The following is a 27,469-nucleotide window of genomic DNA, read 5'->3' as shown; positions in this document are numbered from 1 at the left end:
ATCTTAAGGGAAACATATGTAAATTTGACTACAACAAAATGAAAACTTCTGTTCATCAAAGGAACATTTGAAAAGTTAAAAATTAAAAGCAACTCACCGGGAAATGTTATTTTCAATTCACATAGTCTATAAATGATATTCAATTTGAAGTGCCTACCTTTAATCTATAAAAATTAAGAACAATAGAAAAATAAGTAAAAGATATAAACAGGCAATTCTATAGAAAGAGTAATCTATGGGGACCCAATAAAAATATGAAAAAGTTCTCAATTTCCCTGTAATCAGAGAAATGCAAGTAAAAACCGTGGTGAGATATATTTTATGAAGAAAGGTGATAAAAATTTGTCTGAAAATATCAAGAATTGGCAAGAAAATGAATAAGGGGAAACTTTATGTGCTATGTAGTGCTTGCAAGTGGTTACAAACAGTTCTGATTATACAATGCACATTATAAGTAAACCAGAAAAATAATCCTATGAATGCACACCATAGAATAAGAATACGTTTTTTACATATTCACAAGGATATCTATACAGGGTGAGTAACCTCTATCCAAAATGTGTGGGACAAGAAGAGTTTCAGATTTCAGGTATTTTCAGATATTTTAATATTTACATATGTGTAATGAAATGACTTAAATGAGCAAATTTGTGTTTCATATACACCTTACACACATAGTTTGAAGGTAATTTTATATAATTTTGTTCAGGAAACAGTTTTGACTGCAACCTGTCACTTGAGGTCAGGTATGGAACTCTCCACTTCTGGCATTATGTTGGCTCTCAAAATGTTTTGGATTTTGAAGTATTTCAGATTTTGGATTTTTGGATTAGGGATGCTCAGCCTGTATATAAATTTCACGGAAGAATTTTTATAGTCATGAATTCCCATATATTGGAGAACCAGAGCGATATTAATATAATTGAATGTCACATAAAAAGGAAATTACATTATAATGCATACAACATGTCATTTATACAGTTAAGAAAACGTGCAAAACAATGCTATATATTGTTTATAGATACATATATACTTACACAGAAAAAATAAAGAAATGTTTGTAAATGGTAAACACTAAATTCAGGGTAGTATTTTCTGGAGAGTCCTTGAATAAGGATAATGCAGTCTTATATGGATACACATTGGGCAAAACTCAATTTTATTTGGAATAATTAATTTCAAAGCTCAACATGAACACATGGTCACAGTTTGTTATTTTATTCCTACAGTTACATATTATATTATAGATAAGAAAAATCAAATCAAAGAAGTTTAGTTTGGGATTAAGAAGCAACATATTTTAATACAATAATTTCATCTTTTACAATGAATTAATGAGAACATCAAAATAAAAAATGAGTAAAATGTAAATACAAAAGGATAAGAAAATGCATAAAGGGACAATGAGGGAAAGAACCTGTAAAATAATGCAACTGGAGACAAGGATGGAGCAAAAATGGAAAATAAATTGGTTTAAGGAAGCGTATATAAAAGGAGTAAAACAAATTGTATATAATGCACATTCATCAGTTGAGGCGTACAGTGTGATGCTCTAGGCAAATTTGAGAATCTTAACATTATAAATAGTAAATATATTTGTTATTTAGGTTGGAGCAGATATCTGTGGATTTGTGGCTGAAACCACGGAAGAACTTTGCAGAAGATGGATGCAACTTGGGGCATTTTATCCTTTTTCCAGAAACCATAATTCTGATGGATATGAAGTAAGTGCTTCTTGTTCTCCATGTTGTGAAATAAAACACAACCATAGTTTTTATTAATGTTCTTAAATCTATAGAGTATATGGTCTGAAAGATTCTAGCATAATTTATAAAGCGTTGTTAGAAGTCCCTCTCTCAAGTCCTATACATATTTTATATATTTTTACATTTAAAAAAAATGGTCAAATAAGGAAATCATGAAATGAAATGTATTCACAGCACAAATATTTTAGTTGAGACTAACACATAACTGTACAAGTATATTAAGTTACCGGTATTTTAAAGTAGAGCCAAAGCTTTTAGAGTATGAATTCTGGGATTCTAACAATGTAAGTTCTAGGTAACTTTTATACAAAGAAAAGTTATAATGTACTGTCATGGATTTTGAGTTTTTGTTTAGTTCATGTAAAACAAGAATTTAAAGATAGTCACAAAACAATTAGAGTCCAGCGTCTTTCAATAATAAATAGAACTGGCATAGAGACAAAAACAAAACTAACACTTTTAAAACACAGTTTTGGACTGGTAGGAGCAGAAGTGCAAGACAATACAAAGCTAGTCTACCAGCCCTGGGAACTCAGCATACTGTGGGCTCATGATCATAGGCATGTTTTTCAGAGAGAATAGTAAAATTCAGTTAAACCATTAAGTCAATTAAGTATCTGTTGGTTAAGAAACCATTCAATGTTCACACACTGGTTGCATACAGGACTTATATTGTGTTTGAGAAGAGGGACAACTACTGAGCTCAGCCTGGACGGAGGCATGATAGAAAAGAATTAAAAGGTACAAATTGGAGATTAGTTTCTTCCTAATACACCGAAATGATACTTTTGGGAAATGTGTGTCCATGGGAGATTTTGATAGAAATTACACGACACTCTGAGTTCATTTATATTCTCCAAAATGCTGATGATAAGACAGAAATAAATTTTGAAATTTATTGGTGAAATAATGTGAATGACAAAGGGAGTGGGCACGAGAAAATGAGGAGAGCCTGCAGACCACCGTTCAGGTCTGAACTTGATGAAGATGAAGGGAAGGAAGGTGGTTTGGTAGGGAGAATCTCGAATTGCAGCCTAGTTCTAACCAAGTTTCAATCAAGTGAGTGGGGAGTCCTTCAGGGAAAGTTGACCATTGACCTTTCTTGCATCTCCCAAGAATAGGCCTGCGTGGTGTTCTTACTATGCTCATTCAAGGCTGGGAGAAGCATTGGGAAACATGGTTTTCAGTGCAAACTTAATAGTGGATTCAGGGAAACAGTAGTTGAGGTCTTCAGTTAATATTGTTACCCAAAGCAAGAGGTCTAAACAGGCTTGTCCATATCAGTGTTACTTGGCTGAAGGATTCACTTATCTAGCCTGAGCTCAGTAGAGAGGCTGCACTACAAATCGTGAGTCTACAGGCTGTCCAGGTAGCTCTGTTCACTGTGTTTCTGAGCCCTGTTCACTGTGATCCTGAGCCAGCAACCTACCTGTGATCATTCTAATAGCAATGGCACAAGACAGTAAGTCCTTAGGCAAGCCCATTTCAAGCCTCTGCTTTAATGTGTCACATATAATAACATCCTATTGGCCAGAGTAGGTTGCATGACTGAGCGCCATGTCAAAGCGTAGGTAGGTACACTCCACTTTACTGGTAGGGATTACAACATTCCCTGATAAAGGCTGTGGGTACAAGGAAGCATGAAACATTGATTTACAAGATAAAAATTCTATTTTGTTAAAAAAAATTATCTTTTCTGTGGCAACACTTTAAATATGTTGAAATGTCCACTTCAAAATTAAGGTTAATTAAAACATATAACAAAACCTAGAAATAGTCATTCAGACACTTTGATGATGAAATAGGAATAATTTTAATTTCTCATAAACAAGCTGAAATTTATGTAGTTTGCTTTAAAAAGCAGATTAAAATGCTTTTACTTTGATTTTCACTCATATTTTAGCTTTCTTATTTTAATTTCTCTTTCTATCGCACAGCATCAGGATCCTGCATTTTTTGGGCAGAATTCTCTTTTGGTTAAATCATCAAGGCACTATTTAACTATTCGCTACACCTTATTACCCTTCCTCTACACTCTGTTTTATAAAGCCCATGTGTTTGGAGAAACAGTAGCAAGACCAGTTCTTCATGAGTGAGTACTACGTACAATAATTATAATAATACCTTTTAAAGTATGTTCAAACTTACACAGAAAAGTTTAATGGAGATAAATCAAGATATCAATTAAATTTCTGCTGCTTGTTTTTACATTTGTATAAATGATTTGAAGAGCTATATAATGATGCCAGTAAATATAATTAATTGGACAATATTTAGGTAGAAATGAGAGAATTAAATAGAACTTACAAGGAAAAGATACATAAAATGTTAAGATATTATATCAGTAAAGAGATTAAGCATAAAATCAACTAAATATTGAAACGATAAACTAAATATAGATCAAGAGTAGAGTATAATACTTACAAAAAAGGGAAATTGTGCTTATCTTTGCACATATCTTTGACCAGAGCAGGGCCTTTCTGTGTTGACTTGGATGATCCTTTTAAATTCAGGTAAAAACTAGAGTTTACCACGAAAAAGCTTTAAGTGAAGAAAGTAGAATATGAAAGATTTCTGATACTTTATGAACCTATCTTACAGGATAAAATAATTAAACAGAAGAGTTTTTGTATGAATAAAAAGTAACCTTTTCATCTATGATAGATTTTTCTGAGTATGAGATAAACTAATTTTCTCCTTCTCTCTTTTCTTCCTTCCTTCTTCCCTTCCCTACCCACTTTCTACTTTCCTTCCCTCTATTCCCACCCCTCCCTCCTATCCTCCCTCCCCTCCTTCTTTCCTTCATTTCTTCCTTTTCGTTTCTCTCTCTTCTACTCCCCCCTTCTTCCTTCTTCCCTTCCTCCCTTCCTTCTTGATGATGAACAATAAAGGATGTAAGAACTATGGATTCAAAATGTCTTCTGAAACAAGTACAATTCAAGATAATAACAATTACCAGGAAAAAACTGAAAAACTGAACCAGGAATTTGGATAAACTTATTTTTTCATTATTATACTTTAAACATTGTCATTGTTCTTAGGTTTTATGAGGATACAAACAGCTGGATTGAGGACACTGAGTTTTTGTGGGGCCCCGCATTACTTATTACTCCTGTTCTAAAACAGGTAGGCTCTACAGATTTAATAACCTTATTGTTTGAACTTTGTATAACTAAATCGACCCTACATTACAAAACATCTGAATAATAGATGTTACTCAGTGGACTGTTTCAAGCTGATAAATATCAAGTTGGAATTCTATGATGTGAAACAAATTTCAAAAAGTTATAAAAATGTTAAGTAGATCTATGCTTACCAAATACGTAATATCTAACTCGAGACAAGAAAATTATATGAAGTTATTGTTCTCCTGAAAAAAATGTATTATCAAATCAAAATCAAATCATAATAACAAAGAGCTCTCATTTAAGCAGACATATACATTGAAATTTTGCTCAATTGTAAATAAAGAGGAATTGGAAAACTCACTGATCAGATGAAAATGTTGGAGAAACACTGGAGTGAGTTGATAATTATTACCTATTTTTAAAAAATGTATGTGTCCATGGAAGTATACAGAAATAAACATACTCACATTCACAATGACCATGTGGTTTATAACAATACACATATATGCATACATTATTTTAATTGCTATCTGAATTACTTATTTATTTACTTCTTTGCTTTTGCAAGTTTTACAATATGATATTATCTAAAGCTAGTAAAATAGCTCTTTGATTATTATCTATAGGAAATATTGGAGTGTAACAGCATAAAGTTTTTTTCCCTTGACTATGAAAACCCAATTTAATATTTGATAAGATCCTCTCTGTTAAAAATTGAAATTAAAAAATGCATATTGTCTTTCTTTATTTTAGGGAGCAGATACTGTGAGTGCCTACATCCCTGATGCTATTTGGTATGATTATGAATCTGTAAGTAACCTTAACATACTAATGGACTCACAAGTATTATATTTTCAAACATTTCTACATAGAAACTTAATTCCATAGAAACTTAACTACATAGCATACATATTTTTAGAATTTCTGTTATTACTATAGAAAATAGTAATTTCAAACTTTAAAAATGTGTTAAAATTTGTGTAACTATACCCTTTGTTGCACATGAGCTACACTCTAATATGAAGTTATATTATTTAGCATGAAGAGATATTATTTATTTTTAAATTTTGGAAATAAAAGGTTAGCAGTAATTTAGGAAGGAGTGGCAACTTATTTTAACGCTTTTTCCTGTTTTACATATTTATCTTATTGCCAGAAGACTTGAGTAGTGAGCTAATCTTATATATTTGTTTTTATATGGTATATTCAAATATTTGAAAAAGGCTTTTATTTCAACCTTGAAAAGGCAAAATAACAGCACTCAAATACACCATCCATTTTTTCAATTGAACAAGACCTTTTGAGCAATATTTATTTTATTATTTTTTTTGTATTTTGTTTTAGTAGAGATGGGGTTTCACCACGTTGGCCAGGATGGTCTCGATCTCCTGACCTTGTGATCCGCCCGCCACGGCCTCCCAAAGTGCTAGGATTACAGGCGTGAGCCACTGCGCCTGGCCCGCAATATTTATTTTAAATGATATTATTTTGCATATCACTTACATTGGCTAAGTATACCCTTTATTTTTACAGAAATAATGATTTTAAGAAAATCCTTCCTAAAGGCATAAACTTGAAACCAAAACAAAGAATAAAAAAGCTAATTAAAGTACTGTTAATTATTGTAGAAAGAAAATGAGTCTCTTTTTGTTGATTTTTTTTTATTTTTGAGAAAGTGAACTTATTTTTCCTCTGCTTTGTTCAGCAAACTGAAAAAAAATTCTCCTAAAGTTAGAAAACAATATATTTGTATTCATTTGGATGACATAAATTGCTCATAATAAAAATTGCTTCCATGCATACCTTTTAATTCTTGGGAAATAGAGTTTAAAGTCTTCAATAATATTAAGTATGTTTTTAATCTTCCAATTATTAGGGTGCAAAAAGGCCATGGAGGAAGCAACGTGTTGATATGTATCTTCCAGCAGACAAAATAGGATTACATCTTAGAGGAGGTTATATCATCCCCATTCAAGAACCAGATGTAACAACAACAGCAAGGTAAAATGAAAAATCATTAACTGAAATCTAAAATAAAATTCAAATTTTAATATTTCATATTTGCATTAAGAATTAGAGATAATATTTAGTTTCTTCACTGGAAGATATTTGACACACAGAGGTAACACTGAAGTATAACCCTTGTAGTTATAAAAAGAATGAAATTATTTATATTATTATAAGTGTATTTTTTGATTTACTTATAAGTAAATTGATATAAGTATATTCTTGATTTTCAAAATTTCTAATTTATTTAGAAGTTAACTTCCATGGGCCCAACACGCGGGGCTGAGAAGTTAACTTCTTGTATCAAAAATTTACTCATATTAGCGTAATTAAACATAATATTTTATTATTAATAACTATACAAAATGTGACAGTTATATAATTGAGTAAAGTATTTGTTAATTTTTACATATTTGAATTTCCATACATAAATAAATCTCAATGTATTTCTTTCTGCTAAAATGTTTTAAGGTCATAAATGAACTGGATATTTCATGTTAGGTAAAGAGCGAGAGAGAAACTAAATTGCTCACTAAGTGTAAATCTCAGAAATATTTTCTAAAAATAAAAGAAACTTGAAAATGCTGGTGCTCCATTTCGCATAGTCATTCTGAGTACAAAGAGCACAGAAAGTGCTGTATTGAATTCACATACTTTTCCCTATTCTGCCACAACCCAACAGGAAGTTACTCTTTATTCGTTACCCTACTGTATTTTCTTCATAACATTAAGAATATCTGAAATTATATTATTTACTCTTTTCTTGTATGTAGTATGTTAGTGATATGCATTAGTAATTAGTAATTTAACTGTTTTGGCATTCTAGAATGGACTAGTATCATAACGTAACTGATCCATGAATATGTTCTCAAAAAATTGTTATACACGAGAGCTGTAATGATCAACAGCAACAAACACTTTGGTAAATGCATACTGGAAGGAATACATCCTATACAGTCCAGGAGATGCCTGGTAAAATGTAACTAAAAAAAAAAAAACCATATTTCTTGACTACATCTCATTTCTCCTGTTATAATCATTTCATTTATAAGATTCTTACAGATTCCACTAAACATTTTTTTAATTTTAATCATATTTTTTATTTTTTTGCTCATAAGATGTAGACTTAATACATTGAGATTTAGGGTTATACAGGTTGAGTTGAGCCTTAATGAGACACATTTAATTTTTCTTGTTTGAATTAAAATACTACATTATTTCAATTTTGCAAGTATCTCAGCCTTCAAAAAATCCATTATTGTATTTATTACATTTATTTTTTGACTCATTTTCTACATGTATAAATTATTTCAGTATTCACACAAGAACATTGATATCGGTAAATTATTAATACATATAAATACAAATTTATTGATGTCAATGTCCTTACTGAATTCAGGGCCCATAAAACAGACAGGTTGAAGTGGACTTATTTATAGGATATTGTATTATTATGGATTTATTTTTAATCATATATGCACCTAATTTTCTTAACAGCCGTAAGAATCCTCTAGGACTTATAGTCGCATTAGGTGAAAACAACACAGCCAAAGGAGACTTTTTCTGGGATGATGGAGAAACTAAATGTAAGTCTGAAAGCAATATGCTTTAAATGTTCATTCTGATAATGGGAAGTTTTGGCTTTATTGATATAGGTTGTATCATTTTTAAAATATCACAAATTTTTATTTTTAATTCCTAATGTTTTCTATTTGTTGCAGGCTTTTAGGCTACTTTAAAACTTTTAACATTGTTATTTGCTTTATCTATATTTAACTAAAATATCCAGTTTTGTGCTTCTGTTTGTTGTAAGTCTTTGGCAAGACTTTTTAATCTAACTTTATCTTTTAGATTAAAAGTCAATAAATTCTCAGATATACAAATTGCATTATATTTTCAACTGTTTTAAAGTAAGATAGTGATTAAAATTTTGTTACTGTAAACAGAAAATAAAACCAACATTTAAAGATTTAGTTATTTAATGTCAAATTATTTGAGGTAAGAATGTCACCTTGTCAATTGTTTACAATTTATTTTCCTTATTATCTTTAATTGCATTTCTTGAACTCCAAACTTGGGATTTCAATATACCAAACAAAACGTTTAAAAGTAATTTTATGCTATGGTATTTCTAATTATGCCATAGTAAGTTTGTCTATTTGTATATAACTATTCACTTACAATTTTCCTTACAAATTTTTAGAAATTTTTTAGAAAAATCTTGTTTCTTCTAATAGAGGGCTGTTAGGTATGTGTTCTATAAATGAGTATAAAAAATTATAGTTTATCTTCTATTTTAATTAACTACTTCTCAGGTGTATTAAGGAATATCTTTGTACAAATTTTAAAGAGTTACAGATAAATATAGGAAGGACTACAAGAAGAAAAAGACTATCCTAAATGCCTTTAAATATATATGAAACATGTGAATATTTATTTATTTTTGAAAATGTGTATATTTAAAAATTACCAAAAATTCTATAATTCTCTCCTAAGACTATATTCACCCTCAGTTAACATTCGTTTAAATAAATTACATTTATTTATGGCATTATATCAATGTATTAGCAATCAAACTTATTCTAAGGAAAGATCTATTCTCCGGGTGATTTTCTCAATGCAAGCTGTGAATTACTTGTATCATTAACAGCTATTAATCATAAATATTCTCTGTCTTTTAATTATTATTATTCTTTACCGGTAGTCCTTTCCTTGATAAATGTAGTCTTTTATACCGTTTACCTGATTTTCAAATTTACATCTCCAAACCAGTCTTCTACGTACTTCTCTATTTGTTTGTCTAATAAAAATCTAAAACATAGTCTGCCAAGATAGAACTTGGATCTTACCACCATATATCTGCTCCATCTATGGTGTTCCCTTTGTCAGTTGATGGTAACTTCATTGCTACAGATGCCAACACCTTGGAATGGGCTATTATCTCTCACAACCTAAGGATTTCATTGGTTCTACTTTGATCTGAAGCCTCTCATCAGTTCCCCCACTGTCACCACCATCTTTCATGTTAATTTAGGGCAATAACTTCCTAACTGGCCTGTAGCTCTTTTTAACCCCTTTTTAAATTTTATTACAATCCAGCAGGTAGAGTAATCATTTTAAAAGGTGATTCCAGTAATTGCATCTCTTCACAAAACCTTCTAATGATCCTCCATTTTACTCAATTAGGAGACAGAGTTTTATCGAGACCTAGAGAGCTTATTATTTGTGCTTTAACATGTGCACACGTGCATGTGCGCACACACATACACGCACGCACACACACACAAACACATTATCCTGTATTGCTTTCTATTTCTCATTCAATTTTAGCACACCCGTCTTCTTGCTCTTTCTTAAATACCCTGGGGTGTAAGCACACTAGGGTGAGCTCTCCCGTGAGATTAGATTCCAAACCTATTCTCTGGCTTATGTAGTAAGCCAAAACTTACTACATAGAAGTTTTGTAAAAGTGGATTTCAGCTGAACTTACATTACTTGTAGTCATCAATCAAACAATGTTGTTGAGATAATAACTCCATCGATAGCATGTGTGGTGCAATTATAAGATTATTCTTATTATTCAAATTATATAAACATTCCAACAACATACTGTTTACTGCTAAAGATGCATATGAATAGCTTACTTTCATATAAATAGTCAAGTATATGAATAATATAATTCAATCAGTTATCTAATATGATACCTATGTAGCTATGTGCATTTAAAAAGTGAAAGAAAACCAGAATTCTGATTAACGGATTGTAAGCAAACATGGAGACAGTAAAGTGATCTTCAGTTCAGGTTCTGAATATAATTTTGTTTCCTAGGACTAAAATTTTAAGCAAATTAATGTTTTGGAAAGTATATTATATGAATCCTAGGATTCCCTTTATATTTTAACACTGTTTATGACAAACCGTTTCAGCGCTTATCTTCAGTTTTTCTTTTAAAGAGATATGTTGAATAAAAGTTGTATTACCTATATGGTACAGAATCATTGTATTCATCCATTTTCCTCATTAAAGTTTATTTAAATTACAGATTAAAGTTTATTTCAATCTTCAACATGTCTTCAGATTTATTTTTTTCCTTGAATACAAAAATAATATAAAAAAATAAACAAAAAGATGCAAAATATATTCTAGTATGCCATGTCTTCCTAAGAAAAATGTACTGTTATGAGGTTTACAAGGGAGAGAATATCATTCAAAATAATACATTATTAATTATATATTATTTACTGTAAGTTTTGCTTTCTCTTAATTTCCAGAAATATCTTGGTAGTCTTTGAAAAAGTAAACAAGGCAAATATGTATTCATTACCTCTACTTGCTGTGAAAATAAAATACCATTATTATTTAGAGACAATTAAAAAATTTAAAAAGAAAATCTGTTCAGGATGCTTCATTAATAAACAGAATCTAATTTGCTCAAATTTCTTAAGTGTTATATAAGTGTAAAACCAGAGCAGAGAATTTAACATTGCATTTTGTACTGATTACGATATTTTTCATTTCAGATACTATACAAAATGGCAGCTACATATTATATACGTTTTCAGTTTCTAATGTAAGCATTCTCTTTGTACATATAGTTAAATGTATAATTTGTTCATGCCTAGGTTATTCTTTAATGATGAATTTTTTGGAAAAGGTGTTTACATTTGCCTGCAGATTTTAATGGAATGTAATGAAATAAATTGTTCAATTAAATTGTTATATTTAAATTGTTAAATTATAAACAAATTGTTACCTTAAAATTTTATAAAGTCTGTGGCCATGTAATTGATGCAAAGAAACCTTTAGACTTCTTGACATGTTATGTTTGGTTTTAGGCAACATGCCCTAGGAAAACAATTTCAACATATTTGAAAATGTTTTAATGAATTAGTCACAGTAATAATTGGTGTGGATTTTGGTTTATTAAATTTTGACTAGCTAATAGAAATGATTTTTTCATAGATGTTGGGTTTTTTCATACATTCTTTTTTAGCAAAGCTAAATTATTCTTCATCAATGTTAGGGCTAGAATAAGAATGAGTATATGTGTGCTGCATATGAGTAATTAAGGTTATCTCTGAAAACAAAATTTTCTGGCATATATATAAATGAAAATAGCTATTAATGAGTATATTTCTATGTGCTACTTGGATGAGGAGAGCTGGTGGGAATAGAGATACAGATGATGACCTTTTTTTGCTATTTCATATCGGTATTGTTATTTCAGGTTTGTATCTGTTGACCTAATATATAATATCTTATACTATTTTTCCCAGAACACATTAGATATTGTGTGCACACATTCATCATATCAGGAAGGAACTACCTTAGCATTTCAGACTGTAAAAATCCTTGGGTTGACAGACACTGTTACAGAAGTTAGAGTGGCGGAAAATAATCAACCAATGAGCGCTCATTCCAATTTCACTTATGATGCTTCTAACCAGGTAATTACAATCTTTTAAAATATTTTAGCTATCATATAATCTCACATTTAATGTTATATAACCATTCAGGCACTTATCCTATTTCTCCTCACAATGTGTCTTCCTTTCTTCCCTTCATTGCTTCCTTCTTCCCTTCATTTTTTTCTTCACTTTTTCTGAACAATATTCCAATTTATGTCAATCCAATTAGTATTTAGATATCAACATGAAGGGAATTCCTTGCTATTTCTCGCTATATATTTCATTTTCTCATACATTCTAATTATATGGGCCTTTCTAATATTTTCCATAAAAATTATTCAAATCTGAACTCTAACCTACCTATTGCACACAAAAGAAAATCCCAAATGTTTTAGCTGCTTTAGACTTTTTAACATATTGGTTTAGTTCATTTCTTTAGTCTTTCTCCTGTTTCTTTTTTAGTGAGGTCGCATTGTCCTCAAAATATGTCTTGTACTTTTCTGACTTTAATTTTGTGTTTACACTTTTCTTCTCCTGTAGAAAGCCTTCCTTGTGTTGTGATCTTTGTCTGTTTTTACAGTTGTAGTATAGAGGAGAAAAGAATAACAAAATTGGATGCACTCTTATTGGATGCACAGATTCCAGCTCTGCTGTCTCTGCTTCCAAACACGTTAAATAAGTCTCTCATTATTTTAGCTTTATCATTTGCAAAATGTAATATTTCAATCATAATGTTGCTTTGGGTAGTAGATTGATGTATTAAAAAAGAGACTAATATTTAAAAACAAGAAAGCAATTATTTTTGTCATTTACCTTTTCTCCATTTATATAATACTAAATTATTAGAAATATTACCATAAATAATTTCTAAATTATTTAAGATATAGAACATGTCTTATAATATTTTTGTCCAACCCATAAGACCTCTGGCCCGGGGCTTTTCAATTATTAATTTTCAGAAAATATGTACTGGTCAATTATTTTTTATTTAATAGGCATATTATGATTTATACTTCCTAGCACTGTAAGAATAAATTGATATAAATTAAGTAATACAAGCTTATTGTGAACTTTATGACTCTAATAGAGATTAAAAGAGGGAATAATAAAAAGTAATTGTATTGGTTATGTATGCAATATAAAGGTCTATCTGTGGCTATTTGTACGTCCACTTTTATGCTTATAAATATATATTATATATATATATAAAATCTTCATAATTCTGCTGTGTATAGATTGATCTTTATATGAATTTTCATTCCTTAAAGTTTTGCAACTATGTTTGGTGGGTATCAAAAAGTAAGCTATGCAGATGAAAATCTAGGTGTGGGATAAATCTTGCTCACATTATTCCCAAGGTATATAAGCAATAATCAAACATAATTTTGAAATCCCAATTATAGACACAATTCTATGTGTGTGACATATGTACATATATGTATATATGTATATATATACATAAATACACACATATATATTGCATATATATTTTCTGTTTTTCAAGTATTTTATGAAAACTATTAATGATTTAATTTGAAGAATTGCTATCGTTGCCACATTTTGTGAAATGTAAAATGTTTTTTTAAATCATCCAATGATCAGATACAGTGTTTAATGTTTTTGTTTGTTTGTGGTTTTTTTTTTTCTTGTCTTCAAAGGTTCTCCTAATTGCAGATCTCAACCTTAATCTTGGAAGAAGCTTTAGTGTTCAATGGAATCAAATTTTCTCAGAAAATGAAATGTTTAATTGTTATCCAGACGCAGATTTGGCAACTGAACAAACGTGCAGACAACGTGGCTGTGTATGGCGAACGGTAATAATAATTTTAATTATTACTCATGATATGGTTTTCACATAAGCATTTTGATGCAAATTTTACATATTATAATTTTAAATCTGCAGCATATAAACTAAATTCAAGTAGATAATCATTTGGAATTTGAAGTTAGCATCTCTGACAGGCAATTTACTTTTATCTTAATTATCCAAAGACATATCTTAGTAAATGCCAGGCTGAATTGATGTGTAAATTGCTTTCCAGGCACTTTGGATAGTGTAACTTTACTTAATAAAATAATACTCTATCTGAGAGTTACACTCTACTTGGTGTTGACTGTAGCTGATTTGCTCATTTGGGTAAAATATGCCAGTAGTGGACACTATTTTGAAAGCATTGTCTCAAGTTATTAATACATACGATGTTGAGTAATGGGCTACTTCTCTTCCACTAAGGATGATAATCTCTGGCCAGTTATTTTGGCTTTCATTTTAACACAATAATGATGGCTGAGGATGGCACATGTTTTTACCAATGTCACAGGAAGGACATTGTAAAACATTCCCTCTTGCTATGCCTGTTTTTCAAATTCTGGGCTTTTCATTATATCATTGAGTTTTGTCAACAAATATATTTATTTAATATAACCAAATAATTAAATGCATTTGTTATATCACTCAGGCGAGTCAAGACATATTTGTCAGCAATTTCCCAGAGACATTTACATTTGTATAAAGAGATGCATAGAATCTCTGCCTCCAGAGAAATTATCCCAATTTCTCTCCATTAATTGTTAAAGCAGCATAATCTGTATCACTAGTGAAGAATAGAGAAGAATATAAGAACAGAAAAAGTGAGAAGAAAAGATTCTAAAATCAATAAAAGTTAAATAGTGAAGTTCACTTCTCTAAACCTTCTCTATAAGTTGCCTCTTTTCAGCCAAATCCACATCCATTCCCCTTTGCATTCAAAGTATGCTAACTTTATCAAAACAAATATAAAGGACAGGTGGGAACAATTCATTTTACTAAAGAATAAATATCTTCTAAACATGAAAGTGTGAAATTTTATCTTCCTATTAAATAATTTTAATGTTTTATATGTATAACTTTATATATATAACATTATATATAATGCCAATGTTACATATATATACTTATACATATATATATATACACCACAGTTTTTTTATCCACTCATTGATTGGTGAACATTCGGTTTGGTTCCACATTTTTGCAATTGCAAATTGTGCTGCTATAAACATGCACGTGCAAGTATCTTTTTTGTATAATTACTTCTTTTCCTCTGGGTATATACCCAGTAGTGGGATTGCTGGATCAAATAGTAGTTCTGCTTTTAATTCTTTAAGGAATCTCCATACTGTTTTCCATAGTGGTTGTACTAGTTTACATTCCCACCATCAGTGTAGAAGTGTCCCCTTTTCACTGAATCCATGCCAACATGTATTTTTTTTATTTTTATTTTTTGATTATGGCCATTCTTGAAGGAGTAAGATGGTATCACATTGTTATTTTAATTTGCATTTACCTGATCATTAGTAATGCTGATCATTTTTTCATATGTTTGTTGGCCATTTGTTCATCTTTTCTTTTGAGATTTGTCTATTCATGCCTTTAGTCCACTTTTTGAAGGGATTGTTTGTTTGTTTTTTCCTGCTAAATTATTTGAGTTTGTTGTAGATTCTGGATATTCGTTCTTTGTCAGATGTATAGATGGTGAAGATTTTCTCCCACTCTGTGGGTTGTCTGTTTACTCTGCTGACTGTTCCTTTTGCACTGCAAAAGCTCTTAGTTTAATTAAGTCCCAGATGTTTGTCTTTGTTTTTATTGCATTTGCTTTTGTTTTTTGGTCATCAAATCCTTGCCTGAGCCAATTTCTAGAATGCTATCTTTTAGAATTTTTGTAGTTTCCGGTCTTAGATTTAAGTTCTTAATCCACCTCGAGTTGACTTTTGTGTAAGGTGAGAGATGAGAATCTAGTTTTATTCTCCTGCATGTGGCTTGCCAATAATCGTAGCACCATTTGTTGAATAGGATGTCCTTTCCCCACTTTATGTTTTTGTCTGTTTTATCGAAGATCAGGTGGCTGTAAGTAACAGGGTTTAATTCTGGGTTCTCTATTCTGTTCCATTGGTCTATGTGATTATTTTTATACAGTAACATACTATTTTGGTGACTATGGCTTTATAGTATAGTCTGAAATTAAGTAATATGATTCCTCCAGATTTGTTCTTTTTGCTTATTCTCACTTTTGCTATGCATGGTCTTTTTTGGCTCCATATGAATTTTAGGATTGTTTTTTCCAGTTCAGTGAAGTATAATGATGGTGTTTTGATGGGAATTGCACTGAATCTGTGTATTGTTTTGGCAGTATGGTCATTTTCACAATACTCTTTCTATCCATCCATGAACATGGGATGTGTTTCCATCTGTGTCATCTATGATTTCTTTCAGTAGTGTTTGTAGTTTTCCTTGTAGAGGTCTTTCACCTCCTTGGTTAGGTATACTCCTAAATATTTTAGTTTATTTTATTTTCTGCAGCTATTGTAAAAAAGGTTGAGTTTTTGATTTGATTCTCAGCTTGTTTGTTTTTGGTTTATAAAACATCTACTGATTTCTGCACATTAATTTTGTATCCAAAAACTTTGCTGAACTATTTTATCAATTCTAGGAGCTTTTTGGAGGAGTCTTTAGGGTTTTCTAGGTAAACAATCGTATCATCAGCAAAGAGTGACAGTTTGACTTCCCCTTTACTGATTTGGATGCCATTTCTTTCTTTCTCTTGTCTGATTGCTCTGGCTAGGGCTTCCAGTGCTGTGTTGAAAATAAGTGAGAATGGCCATCTTTGTCTTGTTCCAGTTCTCAGGGAGAATGCTTTCAACGTTTCCCAATTCAGTATTATGTTGGCTGTGGGTTTGTCATAGATGGTTTTTATTACATTGAAGTATGTCCCTTGTTTGCCGATTTTGCTGAATGCTGGATGTTTAAAATGTTTTTTTTGTGTCTATTGAGATGATCCTGTGATTTTTGTTTTTAATTCTGTTTACGTGGTGTATCACATTTATTGACTTGCATATGTGAAACCATCCCTGTATCCCTAGTATGAAACTCACTTGGTCATGTTGGGCTATCTTTTTGATATGTTGTTGAATTTGGTTAGCCAGGATTTTGTTAAGGATTCTTGCATCTATGTTCCTCAGGGATACCGGTCTGTAGTTTTCTTTTTTGGTTATGTCCTTTCCTGGTTTTGGTATTAGGGTGATACTGGCTTCATAGAACAACTTAGGGGGGATTCCCTCTTTCTCTTTCTTGTGGAATAATGTCAATAGATTGGTACTAATTATTCCTTGAATGTCTGGTAAAATTCTGCTATTAATCCATGTGGTCCTGGACATTTTTTTTGTTGGTAATTTTTATTACCATTTTAATCTCACTTCTTGTTATTGATCTGCTCAGGTTATCTAATTCTTCCTGATTTAAGGTTGTGTCATTCCAGGAATTTATCCATCTCTTCCAGGTCATCTAATTTATGTGTGTAAAGGTGTTCATAGTAGCCTTGAATGATCTTTTGTATTTCTGTGGTGTCAGTTGTAGTATCTCGCATTTCATTTCTAACTGAGCTTATCTGGAATTTCTCCTTTTCTTAATCAATCTTGCTAATGATCTATCAATTTTATTTATCTTTTCAAAGAACTAGATTTTTGTTTCAGTTGTCTTTTGTATTTTTTGGTTTCAATTTCATTTAGTTATGCTCTGATCTTTGTTATTTCCTTTCTTCTTCTGAGTTTTGGTTTGGTTCGTTCTTGTTTCTCTAGTTCCTTGAAGTTTGACCTCAGATTGTCTAGTGTGCTCTTTCAGACCTTTCGGTATAGGCATTTAGGGCTATGAACTTTGTTCTTAGTACTGTGTATGTTGTATCCCTGAGGTTTTGATAGGCTGTGTCACTATTGTCATTCAGTTAGAAGACTTTTTAAATTTTCATCTTGATTTTATTTTTGACTCAATGATCATTCAGGAGCATATATTTAATTTGCATGTATTTTCATCATTTTGAAGGTTCCTTTTGGAGTTGATTTCCAGTTTTATTTTACTGTGGTCTCAGAGAGTGCTTGATATAATTTCAAATTTCTTAAATCTATTGTGCACTATCATACAGTCTGTCTTGGAGAAAGTTCCATGTGCTGATGAATAGAATGTATCTTCTGTGGTTGTTGGGTAGAATGTTCTGTAAATATCTGTTAAGTCCATTTTTTCTGGGGTATGGTTTAAATCCATTGTTACTTTGTTGACTTTCCATCTTGATGATCTGTCTAGTACTATCAGTGGACTATTGAAGTCCTCCACTATTACTGCATTGCTGACTCTCTCAATTCTTAGGTCTATTAGTAATTGTTTTATAAATTTGGGACCTCCAGTGTTAGGTGCATATATATTTAGGATTGTGATATTTTACTGTTGGACAAGGCCTTTTATCACTGTATAATGTCCATCTTTGCCTTTTTTAACCACTGTTGCTTTAAGGTTTGTTTTGTCTGATATAAAAATAGCTACTCCTGCTGCCTTTCAGTGTTCATTTGCATGGAATGTTTTTTTCTAGCCCTTTATCTTGAGTTTATGTGAGTCCTTATGTGTTAGGTGAGTCTCTTGAAGGCAGCAGATAGTTGGTTGGTGAATAGTTATCCATTCTGTAATTCTGTGTCCTTAAAGTGGAGCATTTAGGCCATTTACTTTCAATGTCAGTATTGAGATGTGAGGTACCATTCCATTCATTGTGCTATTTGTTTCCTGTATAACTTGTTTTTTTTATTATGTTTTATAGGTCATGTGAGATTTATGCTTTAAAGAGGTTCTGTTTTGATGTATTTCTAGGGTTTGTTTCAAGATTTAGAGCTCCTTTTAGCAGTTTCTGTAGTACTGATTCTGGTAGTGGACAATTCTCTAAGCATTTGTTTCTCTGAAAAAGGTTATATCTTTCCTTCATTCATGAACCTTAGTTTCTCTGGATGCAAAAGTCTTGGCTGATAATTGTTTTGTTTAAGGAGGCTGAAGATAGAGCCCCAATCCCTTCTAGCTTGTAGGGTTTCTGCTGAGAAATCTGCCGTTTTCTTTTATAGGTTACCTTGTGCTTTTGCCTCACAGGTCTTAAGATTTTTTCCTTCGTCTTAACTTTAGATAACCTGACAACAATGTGTCTAGGCAATGATCTTTTTGTGATGAATATCCCAGGTGTTCCTTGAGCTCTCTTGTATTTGGATGTCTAGGTCTCTAGCAAGGCCAGGGAAGTTTTCTTTGATTATTCCCTCAAATATGTTCTCCAAATTTTTAGATTTCTCTTCTTCCTCAGGAACACCAGCTATTCTTAGGTTTGGTCATTTAACATAATCCCAGACTTCTTGCAGACTGTGTTCATATTGTCTTCTTCTTTTTCCTTTGTCTTTATTGAATTGAGTTAATTCAAAAACCTCATCTTCAAGCTCTGAAGTTCTTTCCTCTGCCTGTATGATTCTATTGCTGAGACTTTCATTTCTGTGTTTAAGGCCATGTGGTAGGATGATATCACCAACGAAATAGGCTTGAATAGATGAGAAGTGTTCAAAGACTAAATCCTGGGCGATTACAAACTTTAGCCAAGGAGGAAATGACAAATGAGGCTTAGAAAGAACAGCTCAAGTATTGGGTTGGAAATAACATGCTGGGTCCTGGAAGCCAATTGAACAAACATTTAGAATGGAAGAAATGATCAACTATGCAAATTGTTTGTCAGTAAGATAAGGACTGGAAACTGACATGTGGATTTGGCAACATGGAAGTCTTTGGCAACTTTGACATGCAAACATTAGATGTAGTACTAGGGATAAAAGCCTGGTTAGAGTGAATTCAAGAGAAAATCAAGGGACAAATTAGAGATAGTGAGTATGATGAACACTTCTATGTTTTGCTGTAAAGAAAGAAAAAATAGAATAGTAGTCAGAGAAGTTACTGAAGTGACATTTACTTTAAAAAAATGAGAGAAATAAAATCAGTTTATGCTGTTAAAAATAACATAATGAATGAAATATTATTGATGCAAGAGAGGGGGTGGAGAATTGAGGGAGAAATATTTTTATAGGTAAGGAGGCCTGGGATAGGGTACACAGATGAAATTGTTCACTTTAGATAGAAGCCAGACAGTACACCCTCAAGAAGATGAGTCAAACAGAGTATCTCAATTTAGTCAGCTTAGGTCCCTTGCTTTTAAAGAGCTTTTATGAGGACTTACACAACTTCTTTAAAAGGAAATTGGAAATGTAGATAAATACAATATTTCTCTGCAAAATATAATCATTTAATAAACAAGGAAGATAGGGAGAATGGATTGTGGTAAGGCAACCAGCCATCAATGCCACAGTTTATAATTCTTTTTCTTAGGTTTTATCTCTCACTTCTATGTTAAACCAATCAACTCTGATTCTTGGCCAGGGTTCCTATTTCAAATCCAGGTCAGGAAGTAATTGACCAGTATAAGAACAAGTTAAAAAAAGAAGGACTGAGAGTTTCATTATAAGTAACAGGATTCTAGCACTTGCCCTTGAGAGGCATGTTATAATGCCATTTTTATCCACAATAATCAACAATCAATATGAAGAGTAAGAACAAACATGGAATCAAAATTTATTAGTAATATACTTGCTTTTGCAGACAACACAATTTAATGCTATTTTTTCAGTTAAAAAATGTATGACGTTTGATCCTTCTGCTCTACCGTTCTTTCTCTAGAGTGTAAATGTAAATATTTTGTATAAAATTTTAGTACATGGGATCCCAAACTGCATAAAATATATTTTGTGTTATAACTGTTATTTCATTTTTGTATTAATGAAACTTGTAAATCATACTGTGTGTGACTAAACATCAGTATAATTTTAAAGAGTCAAATATTACAAGGCTTATAATTTCTGGCAATGAACGTGCATTGTGTTTTTAGGGTTCTTCTCTATCCAAAGCACCTGAGTGTTACTTTCCCAGACAAGATAACTCTTATTCAGTCAACTCAGCTCGCTATTCATCAATGGGTATAACAGCTGACCTCCAATTAAATACTGCAAATGCCAGAATAAAGTTACCTTCTGACCCCATCTCAACTCTTCGTGTGGAGGTGAAATATCACAAAAATGATATGTTGCAGTTTAAGGTATGCTTGATATAAACTACCCCAAAGCTTAACTCATCTTTTGAGATGAGATTTTGAATAATCCTGTGATTGATATTTAATGTAATATTAAAGATTATTAACAGATTTGATAATATTTTGATACCATAAAAATATTTTTTCCTACACAACTCATAGCTAGGTGCCCAATAAATGAAACTGCTCATTCTTGCTAACTTTGTGATTAATACAATGATGATTTTAAAAATAAATTGAAATTCTTACAAAATACATAAGTCATTTATTATCAAACTATGCTGATAGTGTTATTAAAATAAACAAAATTGGATGCCTACTGTTTCTATTATTTTTAAGTTGTGGTCTTAATTTTCTGGCCAATGCAATAAGACATACCAAAGCAATAATTTCATTCAACTTTTAGAGATAGCATTTTTTAACTTAAGAATTCCAAAAGAATCCATTAAGAATAGTGCCAGAAATTTTAAATATCAACAAAATAACTAGATGTAAAGTTATATTTCCAAAGATATTTTCTTGTGCATTATTGCTCACTATTTAGAAGCAGAAATGGCAACAAATCTCATTAGCAAACTCAAATGAAAAAATCAAATAATAAATCATCAAAAATTATAGGACTAAGTGGACTATCTGTAAGGAGAAAAACTATTAAAAATGTTCATATTAAGTATTTTAAAATTATAAATAAGAGTAACTGATATTTTAAATGTTAATTCACTTTAGCTCAGTCGCTGCTTTTAAAGTATTTTCATATAAATCTTAGTGAAATATCTTTTGAGACTTCATAAAATAACTTTTAAGTTTGTCTGAAAAAATAAACACCTTGCAATTGTTAAAATTCAGCAAGGGGTAAAGAATAAAAATTCGTATAATTAAAACAGTGTGGAACTGGAGATAGCATTGCCTGATTGTTTATTGAAGCGAGATGGCACAAAAGCATGGAAGATTTTGTGTGTGTGTGTGTGTGATGGGATAAAAGCATAGAAGATTGTGTGTGTGTGTGTGTGTGAGATGGCAGAAAAGCATAGAAGATGTCTGTGTGTGAAGAAAGGTTCACAAATTAATAATGAAGAGGTAGGTTATTTAATAATTTATATAGAAAAGTGTCTGTTTTTAATCATACGCTAAAATAAAATTTAGAATGAGTTCCATGTGAAAACTAAACATAAGCCTAAAACAAATTTAGCGGCATATTTATTTTGTATCTGGCTAGCAAAAGCCTTTCAAGCCACAGATAAAAAGGCGTGACATAGGTAAAAATCTACATGTTTTTTATGTTTATGTTAGAAAATTTATATTCTAACATAAAAATAAAATATGTTTTCACATCAAAAAACACTATAAACAATTAGAGGACAAAAAATGGGTAAATATCTGATAAAGATGTGACATAGGGAAAGCAATTTCAACTCATGTAATCAAGAAAAAATATCAAGACCTCTCATAAGAAGACATTTAAAAGAAGAAACTAAAATATCAACATAATTACACTCATTAAAAATTCCAGGAGCAAAATGCAATTTAAAGTACAGTGGAACATAAATGTTGAATAATAATGTAGAAAAAAATGAAACCTCATAAGTAAGAAAGGAAATGATAAACAATGAAAAATAAATGCTTTTAATTTAACATAAATTAGCATTAGAGTACACAATTTGGTGAGAATATTAATCAGTAAACAAATTCTGGAAAGCAGTTTGTCAATAGTTATCAAAGACCCTAAAACGGTAAGTATACTCAGACCCTAGTGGTATTTAAGAAATGTGCTGAAAAAATAAAAACACAAATAAACATAAATTAGCATTAGGTTTATTGTATAATCATATGTATGACAAAAAATATTGAAACAACTTCTGTTTTTAACCATGAAATAATTTTGGTATACCCATACAATAGAATATTTAGCTCTAAAATTTTTGTTTTGATTTCTTATTATATGGAAAAGAAATCACAAAACATTTTTTAAAGGTTCAAAAATGAAGTACTCAGTTTGGACTCATTATAAATGTGTATGTGGAATTCTATATTGATATGGTTATATGGACCATGAATGTAGAATTAGAAATTATATGGAGAAAAATTCTAAATATTCTTGTTTGAGCCATTATTTAAATTAGTTCATGATATATACATGCTATGTCAGCAATCAGAGTAAACTTTTTTACTACTTATCTGCAATAGATTTATGATCCCCAAAAGAAGAGATATGAAGTACCAGTACCATTAAACATTCCAACCACTCCAATAAGTACTTATGAAGACAGACTTTATGATGTTGAAATCAAGGAAAATCCTTTTGGCATCCAGATTCGACGGAGAAGCAGTGGAACAGTCATGTAAGTAATTGAATTATTTGATATAAAAGATATTTTAATTTTACCTTAGGAACGGAAAAGTAAAATGATTAACAGCCTTCACTGTCCTAAAGTAGCATCACACAAAAAAATTGAAGTCGTGTTAAATGACTTTGCCCATTTTAATATTTCTAGCTAAACATAGTCCATGGGACTATTTTAAAGGATTGGCCCACAATTTATCTACACTTTGGAGGTGTTCAATTTCACTATCAGTATCAGACTCATTCTTCTAATCAAGTTGAGAACCAAAACCAAAACCTCTTTTAAAAAGCATGATGAGTGTTGGCAAAATAAGTATTTGGAAACAAGTGAAGTAAATATTTTGTTAAAACTGTTGAAATAGTTTATTGGTGCTTGAATCTGATAGAATTAATAATTTATTTGCCAGGTATTAGTGAAAATAAGTTACAACACGTAAGTCTAGATATATTTTTATGTTACAATGAATAAATTTAATTTTAAAATTGTAGTCTTTATTCAAAAGATCTATAAACTATAATATATTAAAATATATTTTTATGTAATTTAAGTTTGCCATACCATTCCTTAGATGATGTTATCAGGATGTTTTCTGGTACTGCCAAGATATGTACAAATAATACCTAAAACTATATCTGGATTATTTTAATAATTTTGTTGTTACGACAATATTTTTGTTCAACAACGTGGGAAGCTAAGTCATTTTATAAAAATATCCTGGTGCAAGGGCATTATTTATTGTCATTTGACAAGCATTATTCTCCATTAAATAGTTTTCCAAAATAATAAATATAAAAAGTTAAAATATGCCCAGATTACTTGTAATACTTATGCTTCCTCTCTTTGCCAATGTTACTTTCCTTCCTCTTTATGTTCTTCTTGCAAATGCATTGAATAATAATATGTTTCTTGTAACACATTTCTTCATACACAGCTATTTTTATGAACATAAAATAAAGGAAGAAAAACACAATTGGGAGTAGTAATTGGAGAGAGTTCAACATTTGAATATCCGTTAAACTTAAAATTCATTATAATATTGATTTATTTTTATTCCATATGTAGAAAAAAATGTATTGTGATTATCTCAAGGGAGCAGGACAATTGAGAACTTTTAATTTCTAGATCACACATTACTAAGTCATTTATGATTTCATATTAATTTTATTTTTAAAAGGAATACTTGTCTAAAGAAAAACATGTACAATCATATTATTTATGTTATGATTCTCCTATAAGTATATGAAACATATTTTACATATTCCTTAACTTAGCTAAAAGAAAAAATGTACTAGATTAATCATCTATTTCCATTTGGTACCTGGGTATAATTAGGAATATAGAAAAAAACATTGATTTTTAGATAATCTAAGAAAGAATTACCATTATTATTTGTGACACTACTTTGCATATATTTTGACAGACATAGCTTTATTTTCTTTTGTTTTCAGTTGGGATTCTTGGCTGCCTGGATTTGCTTTTAATGACCAGTTCATTCAAATATCAACTCGCCTGCCATCAGAATATATATATGGTTTTGGGGAAGTGGAACATACAGCATTTAAGCGAGATCTGAACTGGAATACTTGGGGAATGTTCACAAGAGACCAACCCCCTGGTGTAGGTACCAACATGTGACCACTCCACGAGGCAACTAAGACCATGAGTAGAATCCAAGCCACTTCTTTATAGGCCTGTGCTTTAGGATTGAAGTAATGACAAAGGCATTAGCTAGAGATCTCCAGAGCAGCTATAGCAATTTTCTGAGAAACAAACCCAAAAAGTCACCATAAATTACAGGTGGAAGTAGAGGAGTGGATGGATAACAATTTGCTTGACTACTGTGAGAAGCCAGGCTTTGACTCAATACCTTAACTGTTTCAAATGCATACAAAGAATATGCTGATTCTGTATTCCCTGTCAAGTTTACCTTTACTCCAGCTTTTAGAAAATAACTGCCTAAAGTTTTCCTTGATTGTTTTTTACTTCTCAGGTACTGATTTGATCTTTTTTCTCTTTATAACCCACAGTTGCAGTTGTGTAATTTTATGTGGCCAAACTGCTAATTACATCTTTACAATGTGTTTTTATATACTCATGACACTTTTTCCAAAGATTTGTCTTGTTAATGCAACACATTTTATGAATATTTAATGTACTGTACAACAAATAATATTATCTATAATATTCCAAACATATCATAAAAAATATATTTTAATAAAAATTATTCTATTTGTATTTTTCACATGTGATGTGTACTTAAAAGGATATACTCAGTACCATACTATAAGTCTGTGAACTATCGTAAGCATTTTTTATTGTTAGGTGCTCAAACAGCTTGCCTTTATATCATAATACTCCAAATTTAAGTTATTGAAGGCTGTTTTCTATTAACACTAACTTGAAAGAGTACGTTTTACCGAAACTGATTTCTTAAAATCCCCTCAGCATTTGTACAGATATTATTAGACTAATATACTTTTGATTCTTGATATCTAAAATTACTTTCACTAGTAATTTTGTATATTACTAAAAATAAATTACTATAAAATATATTTCACTGGTAATTTTATATATAGTAAGAATCAAAAATATATAATCTAATAAAATCTGACTATGATTACAGTATGAAACAATGAATTAAATATTTTATAAATATAAAACTTTAAATGTTCTATAAATATAAAATATATAAACAAGATATTTTCTGGACAGTTTAATTGTATTCATCACTTTTATCATTTCTAGGACATTTTACTATGGAAAAAATACCAATTTATAGATAAGTTAAACATATAACCTTTGGAAATAAACTAAACTACTCTAATGGCAATAGTATTCTACATCATTTAATGTGGAAGCATTTGTAGTTGTTACATATTTGTATATTAATACAAATATATACATATTTGTATATTAATTTCTATTAATATACAAATATTATAGAAACATATTTGTAAACTACACGAAAGCAGGAAAAATTTAAACAATTATTTTCTAGGGAGACACATTTATTTTAACTGAAGCGTAGTTTAAGGTTGGGAAATGGGAATTTAAATATCAAGTCTCGATTATATAATAAATTTTAAAATAACTGATTAAATTCACATGCTATTGTTACTTAAAATATATTGTGCTTCATTTTCATATTTCAGTACAAACTTAATTCCTATGGATTTCATCCCTATTACATGGCTTTGGAAGAGGAGGGCAATGCTCATGGTGTTTTCTTACTCAACAGCAATGCAATGGGTAAAACAATCATTTGTTGAATGTCTCTTATTTTATGTGACTTTTTCATAAAGTAGTATACATAGATAAAAATGGAATCTTATTTTGGATTTCCAGATGTTACATTCCAGCCAACTCCTGCTCTAACTTACCGTACAGTTGGAGGAATCTTGGATTTTTATATGTTTTTGGGCCCAACTCCAGAAGTTGCAACAAAGCAATACCATGAAGTATGATTGCATATTTCTTTTAAAAAAATTAAAAATTTTTATAGCATAAAGTAATCCTCTTAGTTCACACATTAATTTTTTTTTAAAGGTAATTGGCCATCCAGTCATGCCAGCTTATTGGGCTTTGGGATTCCAATTATGTCGTTATGGATATGCAAATACTTCAGAGGTTCAGGAATTATATGACGCTATGGTGGCTGCTAACATCCCCTATGTATGTATATCAATTTTAAAACAATGTTAAATATGGAATATGTAAAAGTAGAATGAAACAATTAAACATTTATACTTTAAAATTAATTTAAGCAGCTGGTAATAATGCTTAGTTTTTTTTACTAGCACCTTATGTATTGGATATGAGATTTATAGACAGTGTCTTTGTCAGACTGATAAAGGA

General features: G+C 30.6%; 1 protein-coding gene across 1 annotated transcript in view; it reads left to right on the top strand.

Annotated features, from left to right (window-relative positions):
• The window catches only part of SI (sucrase-isomaltase), a 98,050-nt gene that overhangs the window by 31,892 nt on the left and 38,689 nt on the right, over window positions 1-27,469 (top strand). The window contains exons 17-31 of the mRNA XM_054482007.1: window positions 1,608-1,724; window positions 3,704-3,858; window positions 4,808-4,892; window positions 5,648-5,704; window positions 6,771-6,895; window positions 8,399-8,487; window positions 11,422-11,471; window positions 12,178-12,348; window positions 13,968-14,123; window positions 21,072-21,278; window positions 23,457-23,611; window positions 25,063-25,231; window positions 26,767-26,863; window positions 26,960-27,072; window positions 27,161-27,286. Coding sequence (XP_054337982.1) covers window positions 1,608-1,724; window positions 3,704-3,858; window positions 4,808-4,892; window positions 5,648-5,704; window positions 6,771-6,895; window positions 8,399-8,487; window positions 11,422-11,471; window positions 12,178-12,348; window positions 13,968-14,123; window positions 21,072-21,278; window positions 23,457-23,611; window positions 25,063-25,231; window positions 26,767-26,863; window positions 26,960-27,072; window positions 27,161-27,286 — 1,872 coding nt within the window. The remainder of the gene's footprint in view (window positions 1-1,607; window positions 1,725-3,703; window positions 3,859-4,807; window positions 4,893-5,647; window positions 5,705-6,770; window positions 6,896-8,398; window positions 8,488-11,421; window positions 11,472-12,177; window positions 12,349-13,967; window positions 14,124-21,071; window positions 21,279-23,456; window positions 23,612-25,062; window positions 25,232-26,766; window positions 26,864-26,959; window positions 27,073-27,160; window positions 27,287-27,469) is intronic.

Source organism: Pongo pygmaeus, chromosome 2 (assembly GCF_028885625.2).
Source record: "Pongo pygmaeus isolate AG05252 chromosome 2, NHGRI_mPonPyg2-v2.0_pri, whole genome shotgun sequence".
Classification (NCBI taxonomy): Eukaryota; Metazoa; Chordata; class Mammalia; order Primates; family Hominidae; genus Pongo; species Pongo pygmaeus.
This window is presented reverse-complemented; position numbering and strand designations above follow the sequence as displayed.